Genomic DNA, 26,588 nt, shown 5'->3' with positions numbered 1-26,588 from the left:
TGTAATACCAAACGTAAATTTTAATAATTATTTTTTTCTAATGCTATAATTATCATCTAGAGAGCAAGCAATTAAATTAGAACCACATCTTTGACTAGCTGACATCAAGGTTTTAAAAATCTGACATCAATAAGATTTTGTTTTTCCTTTTACAGTACCAGTGTACATGTCACCTCCCACAGTACAGGCACTTTCATCATGTTCTCTGAACGTGAGTTGGATCAAGCCCAAGGACAGTGCTACTAGAGGAATTGTAACTGAGTACAGGGTCAATATCCATGAAGAGCAGACATCTAATCAGTTTGCCCCACCTGTTATTTCTCAAGTAAGTTAAAAGACTGTAAAGGATGATCCAACACAAATAATGTACTGTATGTGTTCATAAACAGACCAAATGAAAACAAAGGTTGCAAATGAAAGGAGACCATTCAGCCCATCAAGCTCATTTAGCAGATAGTAGCTTATTGATCCAAGAATCTGTTTCTGGTCAGAGGGAAGGCACGGTTTTGTCTTCAGCTTTGTGGAAATTGGTTCCTCCTGTTTTCCGATATAAATACATTTCAACAGAGATACACTTGTATCTTCTGATTTGTTTCACTGTTAATTATGAAGAAGTACATAGGGTTGATCTTGTTCACGCCTTTGAGGATTGTGAGTATTTGAATCAGAACCCTACGTGACCTTCTCTGTGCACAACTTAAAAGTTTTACTTCTTTTAGCCTAACAGTGTAGGACATTACTAGACATTTTTAGATCCCAAGAATGTATATGGTTGCTCTAGTCTGAAATTATTCCAGAGAAGTAATATCTTTCTCGTAGCTTGCTGGCTAAAATTGTACATACCGTAACAAAGCTGAGGTTCTATAAGTGCATGGTATATTTTACCATAACATCTCTTGATTTAATTTTTATACATATAACTATATATTATATTATGCTTGCCATTTTTATTGATTTCCCACATTGCTTGAAAGATGAAAATGACGTCTCTACGTGAATACCTAAATCTTTCTTATATGTAGCCTCTTCATGTTCAGTGTTTCCCATTTGTCTGCAGTATATTATACATAATCTGCAAGGTGTGTTCAGGTGGTCTAAGACCATTTGTATGTATTTTGCAGTTTTAACATTATTTACTAATCCTGTTGGTTATCATTTGCAAATTTGATGTGTTTGCTGACTACACTAAATCTAGATCACAGATGTCAATTAAGAAAAGTACAATATTAGTCCTAAAACAGATCTCTATGATACTTCACTAAGGACTTACTGTATATACTGTAACTACAATATCAGTAGTCACTCCTTGCCTGTACTCTCTTTCCTATTGATTAACTTGTTCTTACTACAAAATCATGTATTAGCATGAATTTCTACTGTCAGTAATGTAAGAATTGATCTTTTGTGATTAACTTAAACGTCTTAAAATCTCCATGTTTATCATATAAATATTTTGCATTTTTTGTAGTTAGCTCTGTGTAGTAGCCTTAGGTTTTTGTGCACACAAAGTTGGCCTTGAAGATGAAATACTGTGTTATAGAAAAGATGAAAAGGGTCTAGAGCATTCCAAACCTCTGCAAATATTTACTTAAATGAAAACATCAGAACCAAATGGCATATTAAATATTTTGACTGTTCCTTCCTTTTCCCTTGTAAGTTTACACCTTGTCAAAGGGAATATTTAATGTAGAATTCTTCTGAATGCATGAAGGTGATTGTTCTACCAGCAAGCTTCTATAAATTTACTGCACATGTATTGTTCAATTTTCTTTCTATTCACTCAGGTCTTTAATATAGTCTACAGCAAGTTAATGATACAGGAACAGTAATCTTTTTGCAACTGTCTTTTCTTAACAGGTTCTTTATACGGCTGCATCACATGAGTGGATGTATATAGTGAAAGGCCTGAAGCCTTACAGAGTCTACAATTTCACGATCACTCTCTGCAATAGACTTGGATGTATTACAAGTCTGGCTGCCTCTGGGCAAACACTAGCCGCTGGTAAGGGCATACGGTATGATGGTTTGTGTGTATATGTGTATGTGGTATTAAAAAAATAAATTAAGGCAATTCATATAAAAATAGTGTAGATTGTGGACTTTATACTTTTGATATACTGTAGTCACGCGTGACTTCAGAAAAAAGTATCAGTATATAATATGAATTTATTAAATGTAATTATTCCCTTTTCAGCAAAGAAATGTGGTAAAATAGATTATTCTGTGAAGAATAAATGGAAAATAAAATCTTATAAAAAAAGTAAATTTAGCAAAATATGTATAGTTTATAAGTTGCTAGTTCATAATGAGCTGTAGGACAGCTAAAATATTCCAAAATACATTTGCTTAATATATAAATTAAGCAAATACTGTACATTAAAAAGAACAACCATACTGTAGCTCTAAACTAAAAGGTTTCTCCTAAGAATGTCTAAAAAAATCTGTCCATTTGATTTCACAGAGCTGAATTCCCCATAAACTGAGTGACAGTTCTCTACAGTTGTGTGATTCAGATTAAATCAAAACTTTGACCCACCTGCCACTCACAAATTGCAAGCCTAGTACTTGATGGCAGCTTTTTGTTTGCCAGAGGCTTGTTTGCTTCTACCAAATGGAAACCTGCCATAGAGTACTGAGTTTGTAATTTGCAGTTGGTGGGTGGGCTGAAGGTTTGATTTAATCCAGGCCCAAGACTTCCACCAAATCTGGTTAGGGGGCAAATGAAAGTTGTTAGTGGATGTTGCATGTTAAAATTCAACAAGGAGAAAAGATGTGAGTGAGCAGGTGCATTCTGTAAAAGGAGTAGTTAAAAATTACAGACTTTTTTTTTACATGTTGAGAAAAGTTTGCTTCAGATTTGTTTTTAAAGGGATGCTGGTGAACAGAAAGAAAAGTTTAATTATTGTCTAGGATTTACATTAAGAGTTTTTAAAACTATCCTATGATAGATCCTTCTCAGACAGGAAAAGTATTAAACTAAAGATGTCTCTGGAATTGCATTTTTAAGAATAAGAACCTTTAAAATGAAGAAAAAACTTGGGAAACAAAGTTGCTGTATAAGAAATTGAAGGGATTCAAGATTTACAATTAACACTTGTTTGCGAAAATTAGCAAACCCTTTTTATTATGGATTCAAAATAGATATAGCTGAAATACTGAGACAGACTGGGTGCAACATATTTTATCACTAAGAGGCACAATATAATACTTCTGCAAAATTTTATAAACAAAGCACTCTTTGTAGGGAATCCCAGTTTGTTTTCACTGGCACCTAGTATTGTTGATAACATGGAAATGTGCCTTTTTTCTTGGGCAGAGGCATCACTACCAGGGTCTGATGGTTTCCTCTTGCAAGTCCTTCCAATATTTTTTTTTTTATTCAATGCTACAAATACCACCTCTCCCAAAACTGCCAATAATATCTAAGTAATGATTAATACTATAGTAGCCATGGTTGATCATACACTTCTCACAAAATAATTCCAGGTCTTCATTTCAAGTGATAGGGCATGGTGTAATGCCCTACAAACAATGTTTGGTGAGAGCCTACCGGAATAAAGAAAAGCTGAGCATGTATAGTATGCCTGTTACAGTAGATTTACATTGTCTATTGCAGCAGTAGGTGGGGAAACAAAAAGGACTTGTAAAGAGTACTAAGTAGGACTTAGTAAACACGATTGATTGTTATGTAAATATATTGAAGCCACAGCTACTGTATCTTATGCTCTGATACACTATAGGATTCTCCTATGGTCTGGAGTCAAGCTGGTAATTCCAACCATTTAAATATACCAGTGTCTTGACTATTTAACCATGAAATAATACAGTATATTTGTACAACAATATAGAGCATCTTAGGGAAATTTAATATACAAGAAAATAAGTTATCTTTGTGGACATGTTTTATGAAGAAAGGCTGTTCTTTTTATATTGTTTTTTTTTTTACTTCAGGAAATCTACTCTATAAGGAGTACAGTATGCAATATGACTTTAAGAGGTCTGTGTTGTTATGCTGTATCTCTTGCAAAGGTATGAGCATGTACAGTAGATAGTCTGTTACTGTTAAGTGTGGGGTGCTTTTACTGCACTGACTGTTTAAAACTCCTTCCTAAGAGTATTGTTTAGATGTCTGGGGTAGTAATAAAAATGCTCCTAATCTCCAGCCAGCGGCCTACACTATGTAATTTATGCACCATGAACACTGCTTCTCAGAAGGGGCCTAGTGATGCCTTGGATGAATCTGTGGGAGTGTGCAGGTGTGAGGCGACAGTTATGGTGATTACACTTTCTTTATTTGAAAGGAATATGTTGGTGTCTGTAAATACCATTCCTATTTGAGGTAATGTCCCTTACTAGGAAAGTAAAATGTAATTACTACAAAAGCGTATAAAAGTGTAAAAATGGTTTATACTGTTATTCACTTATACTGTATACACTATGTGCATTGGTTATTTTACTATCATTAGCTTTTCTTTCAACTGTTCTTTTATGTTTGTATTTATGTTGTCAGACGTTTGCAATGTCAAAATGTGTATGTTCTGTTTTTTTTTCTATCAAATATTTCTATCACATCCATTTCTCACATTAATCTTACTTACTCCAAATAGAGTCTCTGAAGCAGCATTTCATCTCTGACTACATTTTTGTCATAATTTACTGGTCTGAAATATTGTACATTTGTTTAAGGCTCATAATGGTAAAGCAGATTCATGATTGGTAAAACAGGTGAATGGATAGTAAAACCAATTTACAGGATTTTTTAAAATGAATTTAAGAGCTCCTTTTCGATGGGGAGGGATGTAAAAATATATGATTACGCTTATAGGTTACACATACAGACTTAAAATATTTTTAACAAATTTGCTTGGAAAAGCTCCTATTATTGTAACTCCTAGTCCAGAAACTCCTAAATTCTATTGATTCTAAATTATTATAGAGTATTTAAGTGCTCATGGCTTATTAGTTATTAATGCAGATTTTTAATATTAAAAATGGGAATATATTGTCAAATCCAATACCCTGACTTTTTTATGTCTGGATTGAATCTTCAGATCAATTAGTTACTAATACCAATATCTAGATGGGCTGAATTGTTTTCTTTCACTTGTAACCTTTTTTATTCCCTATCAACTCAACAATTGCTAAACCATATCTTAAACGCTTGTGCAATGACCCAGACACATTTATTAGTATTCCAGTCCACAGGCAAATGATTACTTTTAAGATGTGGACAAAATAAAAGAGGTACAGAAATAAATAATAGGACAATAAAATGAAAATGGTATGGGGGAATGAGAAAGTTTTGTGTAGCAAATTGAAACTAACTTAGGTGCATAAAATTATTTGAACATGCCACACAATTAGTTGTTCACATGATTTCAGATTTCATGATTACAGAATTTCAGAGCAAATACTGTCTGTCTGAGTACGTTCCTTCAATTAGGTAGCAAATTTCAAACAAAGATATAAGACAAAGCAACTTTAGAAAATAAGAGATAAAATTGTAGAAAGGCACAGATCAAGTGTAGGGTATAAACATTTTCAATGACACTGAAAATCTTTGAGCAAATGAAAGTGAATGTTCTTGAGTGACCCAAAGTGGTGGCCTGAACGCTTCTGGGAATCTGAAGAAAGACTAGAGAACTGCTGTTCATAAGTGATCCTCAAGCAACTTCAGTGAGCTTGACCACTTCTACCAAGAAGACTGGGCAAAAAGTACACCAAACATTGTGAACAGCTGTAGACACTTAACCAAGAGACTTTCACTAGTAATTGCCGCAAGAGGTTTTTCCTCCAAATATTGAGTTCATGGGTCTGAATACTTATGCTGTTACCATTTTTTTTCTCTTTAGTTTTTGCTGTCATTTCCTATAAATTATCTTATTTTTAGAAGTCTTCAGTTTGAGCATATATATTGTTATAAGGTTGATATACAATATTTGTTTTCTCTTAAATTTGGATAGTTCTAGCAGGCCTAGTCTTTAGATAGGTTTGTCACTCTCATCAATAGTTCTGATCTTTCCCTGACTCATGATGTTTCTGGCATCATGGATTTTCTTGGATAAAAACACCAGGGGAAATAAAGCTGTGATTTTGTTATAAGAATTCACCATCAGTATTTGATTTGGGTATGTTAATACTTAAAATCAGTTGCCGTTGATAAATAAACGTCATCTCACCTTACAAAATATTAGTGTTAAAGCTTACTAGGTTCTATTATCCAAATTTTTGTTTTTATATGGAACTGAACTTCTGTTAAGCAGTGCAGAAAACAAGCTAAAATGTTCCTAGCTCCTAGCAGGAGAGCAGGTACTCACTTAAAGTAGTCCTGGAGGAAAGAGAAAGAACGTAACTCCTCCCTTCTTTTTAAGAACCAGTGAAAGGACAGGCCCTGGGGACTGTGGCTGGAGCAATCAGTTCCACCACGGAATCCCCAGCTCCCTTTTCCAGAACACCATCTGGGTCAAAGGGAATAGGTGGAATATCTGGGTGAAAGGTGACCAGATTCACTTTTCACTATATTTTTTCTTCTCAAACACTGGTCATTTGTCATACTGTATATTCTTAATGATTATTCTACTGGTTTGAGGTTTCAATTGAAAAAAAATTATTCTGACTTAAAAACTTTTTAATTAATGTAGCTATTTAATTAAATCTAGCCTACATATTAAGTATCTTCATTGACTTTTCAATGTTTGTGATTTAAAGGACATTTTTGATTTTTCATACAGTATTAGAAGACAGGATTTACAAAATCTTTTTTCCTTGTCTATATAGGAATTTTAAATTCTTCCAGTAAATTAAATTTTTTAACAATAACTTACCCAGTGTTGAGTTCAGTACTGGAGATTTGTCAATCATTATTTGGATCCCCAATTGTTCAAAATATTTTGAAAAAGCCATCAATAGATCAAGTATTTACATAAAAAGTATGAGAAAAAGTGAGATGAAAACAAAAAACTGCTGTTGCTCTTGAGTATCAGCCAGGCAGTAAACAATCACAGCACTCACATGCTGGTCAGGTAGGCCAGTGAAGACCAACTGAAAATATCAAGATTTATTTAATCAATTAAGTGTTTTCCTTCTCATTTCTTCAACAACTGAGGCAGGCAAGAGAATTAGAAAACCTGCTGGACTGCAGATCTATTTGGCAAACATTGAACTAGACCAGGTACGGGAAGATAGGGAGTGGTTGGGTGTAATGAAAAAACTTAAAAAACTCTGTGATCTTCCTGAGATTTAGTTCTTATTAATTCTGCCCATGAGTCAAATGTGCTATTTTCAAGGATGTGTTTTCAGGGGGAATGAAACTATGTATAGTATATGAGCTACATTAGTGTTAAATGCTATAACATAACAATATTTCTTTATCTAGCCTGACTGTGTAAACAGTGCTAAATATTTGAGCATATTATCCTTTGTTAATAATAATAATTGCTTACACTTATATGGTGCTTTTTTGGACACTCCACTCATAAGCTCTTTACAGGTAAAGAGGACTCCCCTCCACCACTACCAATGTGCAGCATCTACCTGTGACAGCGACAGCAGCCGTAGTGCACCAGAACGCTCACCACAAATCACCTATCAGTGGGGAGGAAAACAGAGTAATGAAGCCAATTCATAAATGGGGATTATTAGGAGGCAATAATTATTTAAATTTGGCCAGGACACCAGGATTACACCCCTACTCTTTTTGAGAAACACCCTGGGATTCTTTTTTAATGACCTCAGAGAGTCAGGACTTCTGTTTTACATCTCATCCAAAGGGCAGCGCCTTTTTACAGTATAATGTCCCCATCACTATACTGGGACATTGGGACCCACATAGACTGCAGGGTGAGTGCCCCTTGCTGGCCCTACTAACACCTCTTCCAGCAGGAACCTGGTCTCCCATCCAGGTACTGACCAGGCTCACATCTGCTTAGCTTCAGTGGGTTGCCAGTTGTGAGTTACAGGGTGATATGTCTACTGGCTAATTCCTTTTGTATATTAAATTAAACTTCTATTTTCTCTTTATTTCTGTAAAACCACTTAATACTCACAGGGCAGCATTCATGTATGTGTGTTGTTGTGGGATGTAGCAACTTTTCAGTTTGAACTTTTGTCAAAAAATGTTCAACATATTGTTGTATTGAGGTTTTTTTTATGGTGTTGTTCTTCATCAGCACCATTTCAAACGGGAAAATCTTTGTATATATATTTCAGCACAAGTGTTTCAGCACAAAGGTACTTACAGTATATGTTGTATATCATCATGAAATTAAATTTATGATATGGGTTAATTCCATTACACTTTCATGATCTCTTTCTTGTGAGCTGTATTTTTCATTTATTTACTGTATATATGTAATGCATGTTTTTGGTAAAATACTGACATACTGTATAGTACTTTATTAATTATCATTTCCCATAAGTGTAGAAAGTACACTTAATTATTGGTGGAGATTATGATTTCCTATGTTTGTTTTGATTTACAATTTTTTTTCTTAAATTGCTAAATGATTTTGAAACAATCCATCGGTAAGGATGGCACACTTGGTAGTTCATTTGCTACATAACTGGAAAATTCATTGTATAGCAGTAAAAACAATTTACTGTTAATTACAAGGAGAAAAAATTGCTGCAGCACACTCGCAGATTGCTATGAATCATGGAGCACTCCTAGAGATTTATAACGAATATGTAAGTAGGATGAATTAGCAGGGTTTAATAACAGAGGCACAAATCATGCAGCCTTCAAGGAGCTTTAATTGATACACTGGAATGTGATGGGCATGAATCACTCAGCCATTCAGCAGCACTGTAACATATGGTCAACTCAATATGTTGCATCTTAAAATGGTTGGTGTGTCATTGGTTTTTCCATATGGTAGGATTTTTTTCATGTAAAGAATGATTTTTTCTGCAGATTAGTTTAAATAAACAAAGCCTTTACACTAATTCTTAAATTCTTAATGGGAAATTTCATAAATGTTGCTGTTGGAGCAAAAGACAGATGAAAGGGAAGTCTGAAAAGTCAAATCTAAATATAGAGATAACATAATGTAGCATTGTATGGTTATGCAAGGTTAAACAACATGTGAGTCATAAATACCAAATATACTGTATATTTGTTAATGCTTGAAAATATTCCAGTACAGATGTTTGCCATTTAAGTCATAATATGACTTTTTGGAGTTTACTTATTTAGATTTTGTTTTTAATCACAAGGTCATTTGCCACATAGTGAATGTTTTTATGATATGTTAAGTGTCTGCAAAATTCCATGCACATCAAAAATCTGCAGTAAAAAGAAGTAAACAATTGTTTTGCCACTGGATAACTTCTTAATAGGCATGGATTCAAGTGCAGCTTTGAAGTGACTGATGATCCTGAAGTACCTGAAGTTGGTCTTAAGGATACATTCCTAAATTTAAAGTTCTTGAGACTTTACAAAGTCCACACAATTTAGGAAATAGATAGGAATGATTATAATAATAATATATATATATATATTTACTGTATATAAGAACATAAATTAAAAATCCTTAAATGTTTCTTTAAAGATCCTAGGGCTTCAGATTGAACCATACAGCTGGTATAGTATTTTTGTACCTGAACTTTATTTCGATGTTTGTCCAGGAGTCCTTATCTCCCTGTTAATCCTGAAGAGGTCATTTGGCTTTCCTTTTTTCCTAAATTTCAATGTTTTAAATGTCTGTTTTCTTCTATATTTTAGCATATTGTTACATGTTAATAGTTAGCCTGTATCAATTTGACTGTAAGCAGGTTTAAATATCTTAGATTTAGCATCCTATTAGTTGTGTTCTTTTAGCCCTCTGCCAGGATTTAATGTTGATGATTGCAATTTATTTGATCCATACCTAGGTTTTATTACTGTTTGTATACACAATACACATCACTGTTATATAGATGCACCATTAGACAGAATTACCATCTGTTCAAAGGGAAATAGTGGCATCTGCTTTACAATTTTTTAGAGTTAAATTATATTGCATTCTTCTAAACACCCCAGAACTCAAATGAATGGCTTTGCTGTTTAAACTAATCCCTAGTTATAGGCTGCGTAATGGTTATAGTGTATACAGATATTTCATTTCCATGCATTCATATTTTTTTTATTTTAGCTGAAGATGATAATGTATTTTTATAAACACATTTATACAAATACATTTGTATTTGTATTTGTGTTGTAAGACTCACTGTAATTTTTCTTAACCCCCTCTTCAATTACTTTATATTAATTAATTTAGCTAATAACAGAAGTAAAATCACCAGTTTTTTATACTGTTTCAAAATTTATTTTTTGAAATCTGTGAGCTGTGGAAATGGGACCTGTATTATAGACATCATGACCTCACTTATTACAGCTTTGTACTGTAGCTGTTTCCTGCTTAATTGCTGATCATAACTAACAAACATTGGTTGAAGTTCATTTTCTGAAAGTCTGTCTCTGCATTTACTTGATCAAGGGTGATATTTGTTTTCTTCCTTTATTTTCATTTATAGTTTTGGCGTTCACTAAACTATCTTAATGTTTCTGAATCAAAAGGAGTGCTCCAAGAAATAACACTCAGATAAATCATTTTAACAAGGTTAGAATAGAAATGTGTTCCCCACAGTGGATTTTTTCCTTATTATTAATAATAATTAACAAAACTATTATTAAATAATTAATAATAATTAATAACTCCAATATATTTAAACTCTACAATAAAATAACTAGTAATAGCCTTACATAATTTTAATTGTAGCTTGATATCCAACTGTTAAAAGTGGTGAAAAAGTGAAAATTAAGTGAAAGCTAAGAAATGTGAATAATAAATTAGAAGACAAATAATTCTAATTATGCTAGCTTGCTTTCTTAAACACAATGCTTAGCATAGAAATGCTAACCATAATGTTTTTTTACATTTCTTAAATGTTTTTTTTTACAAGTGGCTTCATGCTTTTTCTTATTAAAAAAATATGGTACTAAAACAAATTCTAAAGGATAGTGTTCTATAAGTACTGTATGCTCTGTTGTTGACTGAGATCACTGACACATTTCACTGACACATTGTAATGTTCCTGAGCACAGTCTCCAAGAGCCACAGCATGTTTTTCCTTGTACTTACTGTACAGTTATTGAAGTAGTGTCTGATGTATCAATGTGGATGTGGTAGTGATGTGCCTGGATGTATGGTGGTTCCCTGAGTGATGTTGTCTTGAGCTTCAAGACTGCCTGTCTCCAGGTTCTGGAGTGGAGCAAGCTTATAGGGCAATGTATTGTTAGGTAGTAGTATTGGGAAAATCTGCTGTATTCTTATTTCTTGTGTTGGTGTACTGTTTCTGGGATTTTCCAATTACATCATTCTAAGTTGCTCTTGCAGTTTCTGCACTTTGAAGCTGATTCTGATTCTGATCACTTTTTAAAGGAGGATCTGTGTTCTATAGTTTTCAAAATTGTTCTCAGAATACCTAAAATAGTATTCTTTTTATAATCCACAAACTTCATTCTGTCATCAAGCATTTGTATCTGTCCTCCTCTTGTAGAAAACTTTAAAATCCTGTAATATTGCTATCTGACATTTCTGATTCTCCCCTCTGTATGGTAATCTAATTAACGTATATCCTTATGCTTATATGCTAATCTAATTAACACGAAATGGACATATCAAACTTTTAAGAAAGAGATATAGCAAATTCATAGACATAATCCAAATGAAAATAATCTCACTTCATTTCAGAACAGAAATAGCTCACAAATTCTTAATGAGAATCCTGCCTTGAAAATTCATAAAGTCTGGAATTCATCTTTGAAGGTACGCTCAAAAGAAGAAACTTTAAAGAAAGGCATTATGATTCCCTTCACTCCCAATGTCCTCCCATCAATCATGGTGCATTTTTAACACATAATCAAACTAAACAGACAAAATATGTTTCATTTGCACAAAAAGGAGACTGGAATTATTTAGTGATGGATCACATGTCCTGAAACACAGGACCCTTTCCTATAGGTGTTTACAGCATTCCAGGTCAGTCATCAGGCAAAATGAAAAAATAAAATCCTAATCCCTTTAGGTCAATAAATAAAATTGCTTCTGTAATCAAAACTTCATATAATTTAATTTTATTAAGATGCATTTTAAGATTTTGTCTGTTATGGAATGCTGATTTAGTTCTGTTTTGATTATTATTCTATAGCTTTCCTGTGGTTTATAAAGAAAAGGTTGATGAGACTATTAGTTAATATTTAGAAAATAAAGTTACATGTCTAGTTTTATGGGTTAAACATTTAAAGTGTATTTCAACAGGATTAACTATACCCTCTTAGCCTGCCTGGTATTGAGCATGAGAAATCTGAGTAACATGAGGAAGTCCTTTGCAAATTGAGAAATGTCAGGATGTACTAGATTAGGATTTGAAGTTTCCAGTTTTTAATAATGCCCTTTAAATTTACTGTGATAAAACCCGGCATTTCATTCCTCCCATAATAAAGTTGTTTGATTACTTTTCCCATGTATCACTTGGTGATTAATATTATTTCACTATAAAATATCTATTTTTAATCTGTATGAAACAAAATTACAGCATTTGCTATTTAAATTGTTTGTAGCAAGTGCAGTATCTAAAAAGCATTTTATACTATTCTCTTAATTAGGCCATAAGGATTGCTTAAAATTACTGTTTAAAGGCAGTTCTGCTACTTTTTGCCCTATTTGCCGCATATACAGTATATAGTATTCTGAAATGTACTGAAACTTAGAAACAGAAATGTATAGCTTACTGTGGTTTCTGGTTTCATGTTCTCCTTCTTACTATGCAGTACACGCAAACCATAGATTAAAATTGTTTTATATACCTGATATTAGTTAAAACAAAGTAAAATTCATTCTCCTTTTAATAGTCAAAAGCACATTACTTTTTAATCCTCCATATAATGGTCTAAATAGACAATGCTGAGAGCGTGAAATGGTAGTTAATGAAATTCATGTTAATGCTTTGGCTGGGGTGTGGAGATGTCCGCACTGTTGGTCTTATTTGAATGTGAACTCCTATTCCTGCGTCTACGATAATGTTTTATGTACATTACAGCAATAAAGGTAGACATACAAGTGTGTCTTGTCTGTATATGGTACATTAACTATGGCTGTGGTGTATGTATTTCTTCCAAAGAAGGTCAGACAGTTATTCAAAAATCAATACTTTTCCTGTTACAGAAATATGTCTTACAGTGCATTTAAGAAGGCCATGACCTGATGCCTCATAAAAAATGTCAAACTTAATGTAAACTGTAAACAGTAATCCTGTTCATAATTATTCTAGTTTGTATGCTGAAGCAATACTTAATTAGTTAATACATCTAAGGTGATACTAACCTGTTAATTATAAATTAATTATAAGTTACATCTTTGTATTATGCTTAAAAAGGAAATTAATGCACTGAGATAAGAAGTCAACTAAAGGCTGTTGTATTTATAATTTTAAATTAAAAATAAAATCAATGAAAAGCAGTTACAATTTTTCATTGAGGGCAATCTGCTTCTGATAATAGATCTGATGTATTCCTGATGTATTCAAAAACTTTAAATCTGGAAGTGCCTTGATTCAAATACAAACACATTGTGTGGATAGAAAAACTCTCCTGTTCTTTTAATTAGTACGTAGTAATATGTGATTACTACGTAGTATAGGAAGCATCTCAGGGATAATAATAGGAAATGTCTACATGATGAAAGAGAAATGGTTTATGTATAAAATGTATTATTTAATTTAATATTAAATTAATATTTGATTCAGGTTCATTTCAAGGAAGAAATAAGCAACATGCCTCAGGCTAAGGAGAGATAGAGTTAAGTATTGAATATTATTAGTACTGTTACAGCTTTAGGTTACTGAGAAGTGTCTTTTAGATTTTAGATAAAGTTTGTGACACTTGGAAGAGTAAATACTTCTAACTTTAAAATACAGGGGATGTTTGCTGAGGTCTTGGGGGGTACCTTGAGCAGAAACAATGGTAAAGCCTACCTTAGTATACCGAGGTAAGTTATGTATTAATGATTGCCAGGGAGCAGTACAGAAACACACTATATACAGTAAGATAACATTAAGAGCAAGAACAAGAGGGAAAGAGGAGAAAGAAACAAAGAGAAGCATGGAGAAGAGAGTGGAGTCCGCAGGAGTTGGGACTTGAAGCTTGCGCCGGACGAGAGCCCCTTCTTCATATTCCAAACCAAACCCGACTGGAGCCAAGTATTTGAACCTTGTTAGAGAGAGTATGCTATTTTGTGTTTTTAGGGAACTTGGGTTTCCTGGGTAAAAGATACCTAAGTTAGAAATGTCTTTCCTGATTAGGGTCCATTTTATTGATAGGGGTATATAGTAGGCTCCCATTTATTTTGTGGCATTCGGGGTGCAGTGAGATTTAACTGCAGGTTGCATTGTATCTAGTTAGAAGGCAGCTCGTCTCTTATGTGGCCTTTGTAGGCATTAAGAGTTTAATGCCTAGTAGCAGTTTCGGGGTTACAGTACCTAGCGTAACTTGTGTGTTGTATGTTTTGTGGTGTGTAGTATAGTTTGTGTCTTATCATTGTAATAAATATCCGTTTAACCATGTGTGTCTGGATTGTTACTCCTCTTACCAAAGCTGTACCTCTAATTATACCAGTCGCTCGGGTATATTGCTAGAAATCACTTACAGGTTGGGGGTTATGAATAATTATTCTTCTATATTGACTAAACCGCTTGGTCAAATCCTGATTTTCACCATTTTAGTAACCCTCATTTGTAACAGTATAAAAGAGGCAGAAGTGCTACAGCTACAAGGAAGCACTTAAGGTAAACAGATCTCAAGGGCTTGACAGTATTCTACCAATTAAAGAAACAAGAGATATCACAAAAACTCTTCCAACAGTCACCCTGGAAGGGGTAATTGAGCACCTAAAGCTCGACCCTTTCTTGATAATTTGTAATAGTGGATTAAAACCCTATTCAGTCATTAGATAAATAAGATTCCACTTTTAAATCTACTTAGTTTTCCTGTAGTGCTTTTGGTTCTTTAATTCTTATTGATATCATTTTTGCATTTACAATAATTCACGTACTGTATGTTTTTCCTAACTCTGTAGTCTCTGAGTATGTATGATGTATGAAGATTTGTATATATGGGTATAAATTGTAATTTTCTTCAAACAGTAGTTTTGGTCTGGCTGTTTTTGTTTATTACCAGATACTAAGACAAACAAGATGATGCAATACGCACAGTTGTATTGTGAAACATTTTTCTGCCGCCATAGAACTCTGTCGCAGACATCTGATTCATGAGAACAATGGTGAATGTTTTTGAAGTTTTCATATTATTGCTTTTTGATGTGCATTAGCCTCCCATACTAATTTTCCGACCACCCATTAACTTAAGCTTTCTTACACATTCTTTCTATGGGAATAGTACCCAATAGCCTCAAACTTCTTGGTTATAGACATTATCTTTGACACTGGGATGTTTTATAGATTTTATTTATTTAAAACAGTCCCAAGATTTGTTGATGTTGATATTTTTCAGTCTTCGAAAAATTCTCTGACTTTGTCCTTAATAATGTGATACTGATTGTTTTGCATATGTGTTCAGCATGTTTTAACACCCACTATCATGCTGACTTCCAGAAACGTCTACAAACTTTCTGAGGCTTTGTGAAAACATCAGGCAACTGTTGACGATAGAGGTATACATTATTTTGGACAAATGTACAGAGTCTGAACAAATTTGAACATTATGTTTCTATAAATGTATGTAATTATTTTTTTAGATAGACTATGAAAATACTCAGTATTCCTTTTACTTACCTTTAAAGTGTTAAACAATCCTTTTTTTAACCTATTTTTACTTTGCTAAATTGTTAAATTGACTTTTCATTATGGATAGGTTTGGATGCTGATATGTCATAAATAAGTAAAAACATTACAATATCTGAATAACTGCATATTTGGATACTTTTGTTTTAGGCAAGCATGTTAAAAGTGTTAATTTAAGCATGTGTTATAAAACAAAAAGCAACAGATGTTTACATTAGTGTTAATCAGATACACTAAACTTTATATAAAATATAGAAATAGATAACTATATATTTACTGTTAAATAATTCAGTATATACAGTATTATTTTCAAGTCAATACTGTTCCTTAATACTGGCATATTTTAGTATTACTAGATTTAAAATAATACTTGTTATTAAATGTAAAATTATCTTTTTTGTTAACATTTTGTTTATGATGTATAACAGGTAATGGAATTATTTTTTCACATTTGACAGAATGTTTGGAATGTAAGAAGCTGATTAAAGTTGAATGATGCCTCAGCAATAATGTACCCTCAAATGTGGAAAACTTTTCTGTATAAAAAGTGACTGCACTTCCTTTGCCTTTTTGTAATTTGGCGTTGGGACTCTTGATAAAGATGTATTACAAAATAAGACTAGACAAAATTTGTCTTGGATAGTGTTCTTCAGTGATCAGAACTCAAATTTTTCTCTCTCACTGTTAGCCTTGTGCACCTTTTTTTAATTATTTTTTTATTAAGTAGTTAATTGGTAAATTACCTGGTAAATTACCTGCTCCTAATTGGCCATGTGAATATGTAAGGATCTCATTAAGTAGAATTTCCCCTCCATATTTTGACATGGCAGTCTACCTTGACAGTTAACTCATTAGCAGGTCTTTCACCTTGTCACACATTTATACATTTTAGAAATAAAAATAGGATTGTTAATATATTTTTTAAATTATATGCTCCTTTGACAGTGAAAAAACAACCGTTTAGCAGAATGTAGTGTTTCCTTTCAAGCATATTAAAAAAAAGGAATGTCCACAGAGACTTTAAACAATCCCTGTTAAATCAGCAGACTGAATTTAAAATGATATCACAGTTTCAATTATATAGACCCTAGTAATATTGATTGAATATAATTTATGGCTTGTATGCACATAAGGCATGCGAAGACAACACGTCCCTTTCCCATTTAAGAGTTTTATTAGTTTCCATCCCATGGATGCTCTCAGACTTTGAATGGACTAAATGCACATAGGATGTGTCAGCCTGAGGTAATTTACTCCCTTTTACTAGATATGAGAAAACCATTTACATCATTACCAGTATCCGCAGATCTGTGAACTGACTTTAAATGTACTGTTTTTTTCTTCCACCATAGCTCCAGCAAGATTAAGTGCTCCTACGTTAAAGGGATTCAACATGTCAGTTATTGAAGTGTCCTGGGACCAACCACAGGAGCTGAATGGGCCTCACCCACTTTACCAGGTGGAGAGGACGGATACATCACTTTCTGACCCTCTTGTTCCTTTCCAAAGAGGAACCAGGTTTCCGGGTCATGGTTACATCAGGTTTCCAAGTTCAACTCTTCCAGTCAATACTTATTTTACAGGTATGTTTTTGTTCATTTTCAGGACTGTTACAGTAAGTTAAATATTGTAGTGATGTATTCTTAGATGTGAAGTGCACTCCACATTATTTGTTTAGTTTACATATAAAATAAGAGGGTGGTGAGATTCAAAATGTTAGGAAGTATGTGACATTTTTGTTTTTTGAATCACATGCTTATTATATTTGCTCTGTCAGTTCAGTGTTTCGGGTTATGGTTGATCTTTCCTCTCAAGATTATTATAAAGGTCTTTTTTTTCCTGCTTTAAACATCTCCCATAAGCCTGATGGTTTTGGTGGTTTTGCCAGGCAACTTGTAAAATTGTTCATAATAAATTAAAAATACTTTCATCTTGTCAGCTTAGATTTCAGAAATCCTTTCTATTTTTATCTGAATCATGTAATACCCACAGACAGTCACAGAAGACCAGTCCTGCTTCATATACTTTTTCATTCCTACATAAACTTAAAACATTGAAAATGTATGTTTTCATATTTTAATTGACAGGTTCTGAAGACCTGAGGAAAACGGTTATTGTAATGAATTGAGGTCTGGGTTATACCAGCACTCAAGAGCCATTACAAGAGCCAAAACAAGTATTTAATAGCAGTTTTCAGCTGGGTAAATAAAATATGCTTTTGGGAAATATAAAGCTTCCATCAAGTAACATACACACAGGGTATCTGTGATTGGTCAGTGGATTATGATTTTGATTTAATTTAGTATACAAGTATTTCAGAATGTGTCAATATTTCCTGAGTTTTCCTTATTTTTTATTATTTTTGCTACAATTTATTTACAGTATAAAGAGAGAAGCTACTTCTGACAATTGGAATCATATCTGAAACAGCAGTTAAAACTATAGCAGAAAGTGTTATAACAAAACTTTTTCAATTAGATCTGCTTACTAAATAAATGACACAGATGATTACACAATATAATATATTTACATTGCATAACATAATGTAGCATGCACTGAAAATAAAAAACCTGTTCTGGTTCATCTACAAATTCCAAAAGATTTGATATATCCATTTGTTTGAATTATGTTCTTAATTGCATTTCATGTTTTCAAAATAAAGAAATATTAGTGGCTATCAGTGTTATTATTTGTTACATGTAGTATAGAATATTCAGTGTGCTGTAAAGAAAAGAAAGTTTAAGACACTAGCATCAGTCCAGGTCATCCATGTATTTTCCGACAGTTTTTTCCAGGTGGAGGAGCCGCAGCCTACTATATCTCGGCAAGCGGGCACAAGGCAGGATCCTCCCAGGGTGGGACACCAGTCTATCACAGGGCAGACACACAGAGACACACACACTCATACAGTACCAAGCACTCTTTTTCTCAGAAACCAATTAAACTACTGGTATGTTTTTGGACTTTGGGAGGAAGCCAGAGCGCCCAGAGGAAACACATGTGAGCACGGGGAGAACATACAGACTCCAAGTAGATAGTACCCCAGGTCTGGAATTGACCTCAGGGCCCCAGCAAGGCAAGGCAGCAATGCTAATCACTGTGCTACCATGCCACCATGATACCCTCCACTATAGACCATATAATATGAAATCATTTTGTTTTCATTTTTGTTCATTGTCTTAATTGTACTGATTTCATGTTAGAGGAGATGTTAGACGTTTCCTAACACGTTTCAATATTTATTCTTGTTTAAATATTTTAAAGATGTCTATCTCACCTGTTTCTGAAGATGTTGCAACATAATATAACTTGAAATAGGAAATGTTTGTGACCTCAGTGAAGAAACCTTGTTGCACACATCCAAGAGAGATCATTTCATCCTCCAGATTTATTGACACATGGGAGACATGTACTTCAACATATTACACAGCTCTAGCACTTATTTGTAGAGTGCTTTTATTATTAAGGTGTAGGCAATTTTAAAACATTAAGTATGGAAGAAATCAGATACAAGATATAAAATATTAATTGATGGTAACTGGAGTGTGACAGTTGCCGAAACTGTATTATCATGAGCTTGTTTGCATTGACTCACATTATTTCCTGTCTGGGATATTTCAATTTGATGGTAAGCAGAGGGTGACATGAACAGAAATGATATTAATCGGGCTTGACTGTATTTACATAATTATTAAATATGTTATATATCTGTTCACATTACAAGTTGATGTTCTGAAAAAAACAATTGGGATAATTCCTTTCAATGCTCCAGTATTCTTTATTTCTTTCATATGTGGCTTTGGAGTACCAGAGAAATAATACTTTATTTATATAAAAAGAGCCAATTAATACACCTCTCTTCAGAAGTATGTGCTATTCAATTGCCTTTTGAAAAGCGTGTATATAAATGGGTAACCTTTTCTGACCTTGCTATTTCAGAAAATGAATGGTCATTTTTCCATAACTCTATTAACATTTAGCACTGCAATTTTCAGGTTTTCTTAAATAATGACAAATGGATAAATCTTTATAAATCAAGGTGTTAGTTGAGTTCATCTCTAACCTAATTGATCAATGGTACCAGTCAGTGCAAGTGCTTGTCCTTGGTCCTGGTGGTATTATAAATGGCTAGGAACTAATGAAAGTGGGGAGGAATAAGCTAGGAAAATTGTACCATCCTTATGAACTTTGCTCTGCAGAGCCAATATTCCTTTTGCATATTCATTATTGTCCCATTAACTAAGGTCCTGTATCAGAGCGGTATTCTCTCCTAGTAGTAATAAATATTCAGAATACTAAAACTGAATATTCAGTGCAGGTTTCATGAAAGCTTTCAAATTGACTCTGTGGTCTGGGAGTTGTTGAAGGTGCTTGATTTAGTGAGTAAAGGGTTGCTCAATAAAATTTGTACTGTATCATGTGACATTCATTTCAGAAGGGGTCTACGTATTTGAATGTTACAAAATGAATAGTTTCAAACATTGTAGAGGAGTACTCTCCAAATGAAATGAAAGTGGCATTGCTATATTTCTAACCCCAAAACCCAACAAGGGACTTTAAAACATTAGTTTTAAAATTGAATCATGTTGGAATTAAAGTAAAGACCCCTTTTAAGATTCTCTGACAGAGCTGGTTCACTATTTTGCTTGCGCATTATGTGTTTTATGTCACAGTAGAGGAACAATGTCCATGAAGTTCTATTCCTCTTGCTTACTCAAGATGTTCAAGCTGAAGCAAAGCTATAGAAATTAAATACATCAGATTGGATCACTTTATTGGCCATATACTGTACAATTGCTTGCATTAGGAATTTGTCTTTTTGCATACCCCACCTTGCTCTCCATGAGACACACAGACAGAGAGAAGCCTGGGGTCAGAGCACAGGGTCAGCCATTTATACGGTGCCCCTGGAATAGCTGGGGCTTTGCTCAGGGGCCCAATGTAGTAGGATTCCTCTGCTAGCCGCAGGATTTGAACCGGCAACCTTCAAACAACGGGCGCAGAGCCTTAGCCACAGTGCCACCACTCCACCCTACATATGAATTTTCATTCAGTTTCATCCCCATATATAATAAGAAGGAAAAGCATAAACATATGTACACACCAAAAAAAAAAACTGGCACTAGAGAATTGTATATGACTTTATGCTATTTGATATTGACATGTTTTTTGCAAAGATCAGGAAGTTGTATTCTTGTTTTTCTAGAACATGTTTCAGTTAACTTTGGAATACACAGCTTGATCTTGACACAGGAGTGTTAAAAACACTTTATGGGATTCTTTGGCCACTGTTTTCATGCAAAATGTTATTTAAATGTAGACCTGGCAAATGAGAGCCTTGAATACAGAGAAACAATTTTCCTCTTCTGTATATTATTGCTATGGAAAAATGTTAAATGATACAAATTATTTTCCTTAATTAATTTGATTGATTGTCAAATGGGTTCAGTCAGCCGAAAGTAGAGAGAAACTTTGTACAGACATCATTAGTTTTTCCCCATTTAAAGATTAATCATGAAAAGCTCTGGCTCTTTAATTCTGTAATTTGTATATTTAATGGGGTGCTGCAGAATCTATGACAGTAATTAGCATTTCCTGAAAACTCATTAATACGCAACAACGTGATTAATGCAGCATTAATGCAAACATGACTGAAGTTATTCAGGTTATGTACTAAGCAGATTAGAGCCAAACTGTCCTGTTTGTTTTACTTATGGTGGTAATAATAGGTTTGTAGAAAAGAAATAAAGCATCAAATCCATCATATAGGCAAAACAAATAAGACAGTTAATAATCTTTGCCCTCCCCCCAACACACATGTTTTATTTTAGATTTGTGTATTTTATTTAAAAATATTTGACCTTATGAAGAGGCGATATCAAAAATGTAAGAGAACATACTGTAAGTTTCGGCTAAAGAATGTAAGCATCTGTATTTTCAAAACAGAATGTTTTAATGCAAAGTGGTGTTAGTACTATTGTTAGTAGTTACGAAGCAATAGCATTTGATAAATTATATATGAAGATTTTTCTCTGTGCTTATAGTGAAAATAAGCTAAAATATGATTTTCATATTGAAAATAAAGTGGAAAGCTGATTTGATTTCCTTATTTAATAATTTAAAAAACTAACATTTTAATTAATCTATTATTAATTAAAACTTATATAAAACTGCTAAAGAAAGAATTCAGTGTTTTTGTTTTTTATACAACATTAGACACAACAGTTTCTGAAAATCATTTTATAAAGCACATACATTTCCACACTTATCAAGTGTTAATACTTAACTTTAAATGTCTTTAGGCTTCACACTTCTAAGCTTGCTGCTGAGGTTGCATTCTCAAAGATGATGGCTTTGAAGCAAGAAGTCAAATTATTTTAGCAAAATCATTTGTGTTGTTCTGTTTTGTTTGTTCTTGAAAATAGCTATGTAATTAAATGAACTTAAATATAAAAAACGTTCAAATCCAAAGACAAGGAACACAAGGAAAACCTTTTAACAAAGTGTGTTTTTTCACTTGGATGGTAACAAGCAACTGTTTTTTTACATCTATCCATCATGGATATGTGAACAATTTATCATACAGTATTTATCCCTAAACATTTTAAAAAGACAGCATGTGTATTATACTAATTTGAAAAAGACACTATGTGCAGCTCCTACACTTCAGCTTCTATGGTTCCTAACAGTTTTCAGCAAAGCAAGAATGGTATTATTATCCACATTTGTTTAACAATATATATATTTTATTTGTTATATATTTATATACAGTGTAATTCTAAAACCTTTCATGAGACCCATTATTTTAATGTGTATTTTAAATCTGTGTGGATTTATATTATATGTAACATGCACCTTTTTATAGGAAAAGTACAAAACTAATACTGTGTATAAGCATGGTTACACCCATGAAATTCAGATTTAAAATTTCAAAACCATAAGGTGGTATTTAAAAGGTTGGTCTGCTAAGGAACCAACCAACAAACACCAGATATTAGTGACAGCACTGTATTCTGAGGTATGAAATACATTTCCTCAGTCAACCCATTTTATCTATAGTTTCCATAATTTTGGCTGAATCAAATTCTCTTCAATGTCTGAATTTTATTTTTGTATAGCAGTTCAGATGAGATCTCATTTAAAAGTTATTTTTACAAGAAATACTCAAAAGCATTATTAATTTTGATTACTACTCTTCCCTGTGTGATATTATACATTTTTCTATTGATTTACATAATGTAGTGGTTTACAGTCTGTCGTAGTATTCTTGAGATGTTATTACCATTTCACACAATAATTAAAGCGAATTATTTACTTGAATAAGAAATACATAAGAGATTAAATCAGAAATAAAAGTTTAATTTTATATATACTTTATTTTTTTCCTCAAGAAGAAACGTAACTGAATTACTATCTTCCCTAAAAATGCTATTGTGGTATGTGTGTTGTTCACATTGCAAAATATAATCATATGCATTTGCCATAGAGAAAATAAATGCATGCATACAGTAATCCAGTGTATTTTTACTTCATTAGTTCAAAAATTAGTTCAAAATTGTAATGCTAAAGCATATTTACTGTTCTTCTATGTTTTTGCTTTAGCTATTGTAACAAACTATATTCATAGTTTTATTTTTTTTTCTGTACTCAGATTTATCATAAAAGTTCTGGTGGAAAAATAAATAAAATAGTATATTATTTTTCTGTACTAAAGAACATCATTGTAGTATTCTAATAAACATATATATATATTTTTTTATTTTGCACCATAACATTAAGGAAGGGTGCTGCAGTGATGCAGTGATAAGCATTACTGCTTCACAGAGCTGGGGCCTTTCAGGGTTCATGGAATGAGTATCTGCATGTTTGTATCTGTGTGTGTCCTGATTCCTGTGCAGAGAGTATGGACTCTGGATAGTCTGGATGGACTGGGATCCCATCCAGAGTATATCCTGATTGGTGCCCATTGCTTGCCAGGATAGGCTCCATCTCCACTGTGAAGCTGTAATTGATAAAGCAGTTGGAAAATGGATGGATCAAACATTAAAGATTTTAACAAAAAATCATTGTTCTGGCATATCAATGTGTCACTTGTAAACTTAGAGCACATACTACAGTTTATACTGCATGGAGCACTAAACACAGGTAAGGAAAAACACAAGTCTGTTTTTTACATTTTATATGTTAACCTTTGTTCTTTCAAAGTGCATCTTTCAGTGCACCTAAAATTTGTGATACTGTTTTAATATGCCCTGTGGTAAAATTTTTGTACTGTGCATGTTGTTTTTAACCACACTCTACGTGTTCTCATTTCTAAAAGCAAAATGTAACTGTCTGTTTTCAAATCTCAGGCATTAAGCTGAGCTTCAGAACGAGAGCAGAAGATGGGCTGATTCTATTGGCTATATCTCCTGGTGAACAAGAAGAGTATGTAGTCTTGCAAATGCGCAGAGGACGCCCTTTCTTTCTTTTTGATCCCCAGGTAAGAAAAACCCTTCCTTCAATAATTAGTGATCTGTAACAAATTTAAAAAGTAAAGAGAAATAGTGTTGTACACACTTAGCATAGAAGATTTATGTTTCTTGTTTTTTAAACTATCCCTCTGTCTTAATTAAGAAATAAGTATTTAACACCTTTTAGATACAGAACTTTAAATCATTAAATCATTTTACACAGCAATTAGAGTGAAACTAAATGGATATGTTATACCAATAAAGTATTTGTCAGCAGATTTCTTTTTCACAATGTGTGGCAAAAAAGGGCTGTGAACAATTGCTATGTACAATGTCGTATCAAATTAAGGTCTGGATAAAGGCAGATGACAAATGAATAGCAAGTTTCAACTTTATTTTCAAGTTCACAGCTTGAAAATGAATGCGATGTACTATACATGCTTAATAATCTTCCTACAATATGAACAATGAAAGGGAAGACTCCAGGCCCATTATTATATCAGTTGTAAAAATATGTGTGGATGTAATGCTGTGCAAAATACCGAAACAGGTATAACTATTTATTTGGGTAAAACACAAAAATACTTTGGCATATACATATGTTATGGACAGTTGCCGAATCTGGGCAGTTGCTGTAATGGCGAAGTGCCCAGATGCCTGGGGCAAATGCCAAATTAGCTTAGAATTTTAAGCAATTTCGGCATCTGCCCAGGCAGTTGGTCAACTGCCTATAGCCACCTGGCCAGATGATGAGGAAGAAAGACTTTTAAAAGATACAGTAACAGTAGGTAGTGCAAGGGAAAAAAATCTGGAATAAAATGTTTTATTTTATTTTTATTGTAATCATGCCATATTAAATCTCAGAGAAGAGATTCAGATCTTTTATTAGTTACAAAAATCATGGTTTTGCATCAGCAGTGATTAATTATATTTATAATGTAATATATATATAAATATATAATTTGTAATGTATATATAATGTAAATGACCTATCCAGAGTTGTTCTAACTACCTCTCAGTTTTCTGCATAGTTTCAGAGTCAATTTCAAAGTCACAATTCTAACAAATCCTGCAGAAATTGTCAAGACACCAAACTTTATCTTCTACTTGCAGTTGCTTAAAATCTGATTCACAGTTCTCCTGAAATAAAACTTTATCTTCAAAAAGAAAGGTCCACATTTTAGAAAGCACATAACATAGTATGCTGTCAGAAATGCACCATTAGCCTACAGATTGAGTGCTTGATAAAAGACACATAAAGCACTGTTTCTTACCCTGAAAATGTTTCCACACTGTACTGCTAGAAACAGTACAATAATTGCATACATTGCAATAATAAAGTTGACAAATTTTGAAAGTTACAGTACTTTAGCGTTAATAACTTGTTAATATCTTAAATACTGTAACAAAAGTAATTAAGTGTATAACAGAAAATTTTAAAATTACTATAATAATAAACTTTATTTCTGTAAAGCACCTTTAAAAGTGGCTTCTCAGGGTGCTATACAGTACAACAAAAAATATATGAAATATACTGTACACAGTGAATATACAAATGAGAGGAGGTAGTACAAGGGGTTACGGAATACAGCAGGAGCGAAGGGGCACATTGTGTAGAACCAGTTAAATAAAAGCCCTTCTAAAAAAGAAGGTTTTGAAGCTTGATTTGAAACAACTCAGGGAAGGTGACTCTCTGATATCCTTTGGAATAGAGTACCAGAGCTTTGGGACATAACACTAGAGGACCTTGTCTCCCATAGAGTGTAGACTGGCTAGGGACAGATGAGAAACCAGAATTTGACGAATGAAGGCTGCGAGGTGGGGAGCAGAACAATAGTAGCTCAGACAGTTACTGAGATGCTAAGCCATGCAGAAATTTATTGGAAAGCATGAAGATTTTGAAGTCTACATGATAGGAAGCCAGTGCTAGGATTCCAGGATAGGAGTAATGTGATCACTTGCACTAGATCTGGTCAGTATTCTGGCTGCCAAATTTTGGACATATTGGAGTTTATTCAATGTGGATTTAGATACCCCAGAGAGTAGAGCGTTACAGTAGTCAATTTGAGAAAAGATAACATACAACATAGAACATAGTCTAGCAATATTTCTGAGGATGAAAAAATATGTTTTGGCAATATGTTTCACATGTGGGTGTCAAGCCAGGATCAAATATCAACCCCAAATTCTTCAGTTAGGACTGAAGCTCAAGTATAGTCCACAGATACTGCACTGGCCTTAGATAGTTGATTGCTCATGTCGATAAGCATGAATTCAGTGTCATGCTTTGTACTGCTT

The 26,588-nt window shown here is 33.3% G+C and overlaps 1 protein-coding gene across 2 annotated transcripts in view; it reads left to right on the top strand.

The window, feature by feature from the left end:
* The window catches only part of ush2a (Usher syndrome 2A (autosomal recessive, mild)), a 409,409-nt gene that overhangs the window by 78,262 nt on the left and 304,559 nt on the right, over nt 1-26,588 (top strand). For both annotated transcript variants that reach the window (XM_015346259.2, XM_069180084.1), the window contains exons 18-21: nt 156-325; nt 1,858-2,002; nt 17,190-17,420; nt 24,189-24,319. In XM_015346259.2, the coding sequence (XP_015201745.2) occupies nt 156-325; nt 1,858-2,002; nt 17,190-17,420; nt 24,189-24,319 (677 nt within the window). The remainder of the gene's footprint in view (nt 1-155; nt 326-1,857; nt 2,003-17,189; nt 17,421-24,188; nt 24,320-26,588) is intronic.

The sequence above is a fragment of the Lepisosteus oculatus genome, chromosome 2 (assembly GCF_040954835.1).
Source record: "Lepisosteus oculatus isolate fLepOcu1 chromosome 2, fLepOcu1.hap2, whole genome shotgun sequence".
NCBI classification, from domain to species: Eukaryota; Metazoa; Chordata; class Actinopteri; order Semionotiformes; family Lepisosteidae; genus Lepisosteus; species Lepisosteus oculatus.
This window is presented reverse-complemented; position numbering and strand designations above follow the sequence as displayed.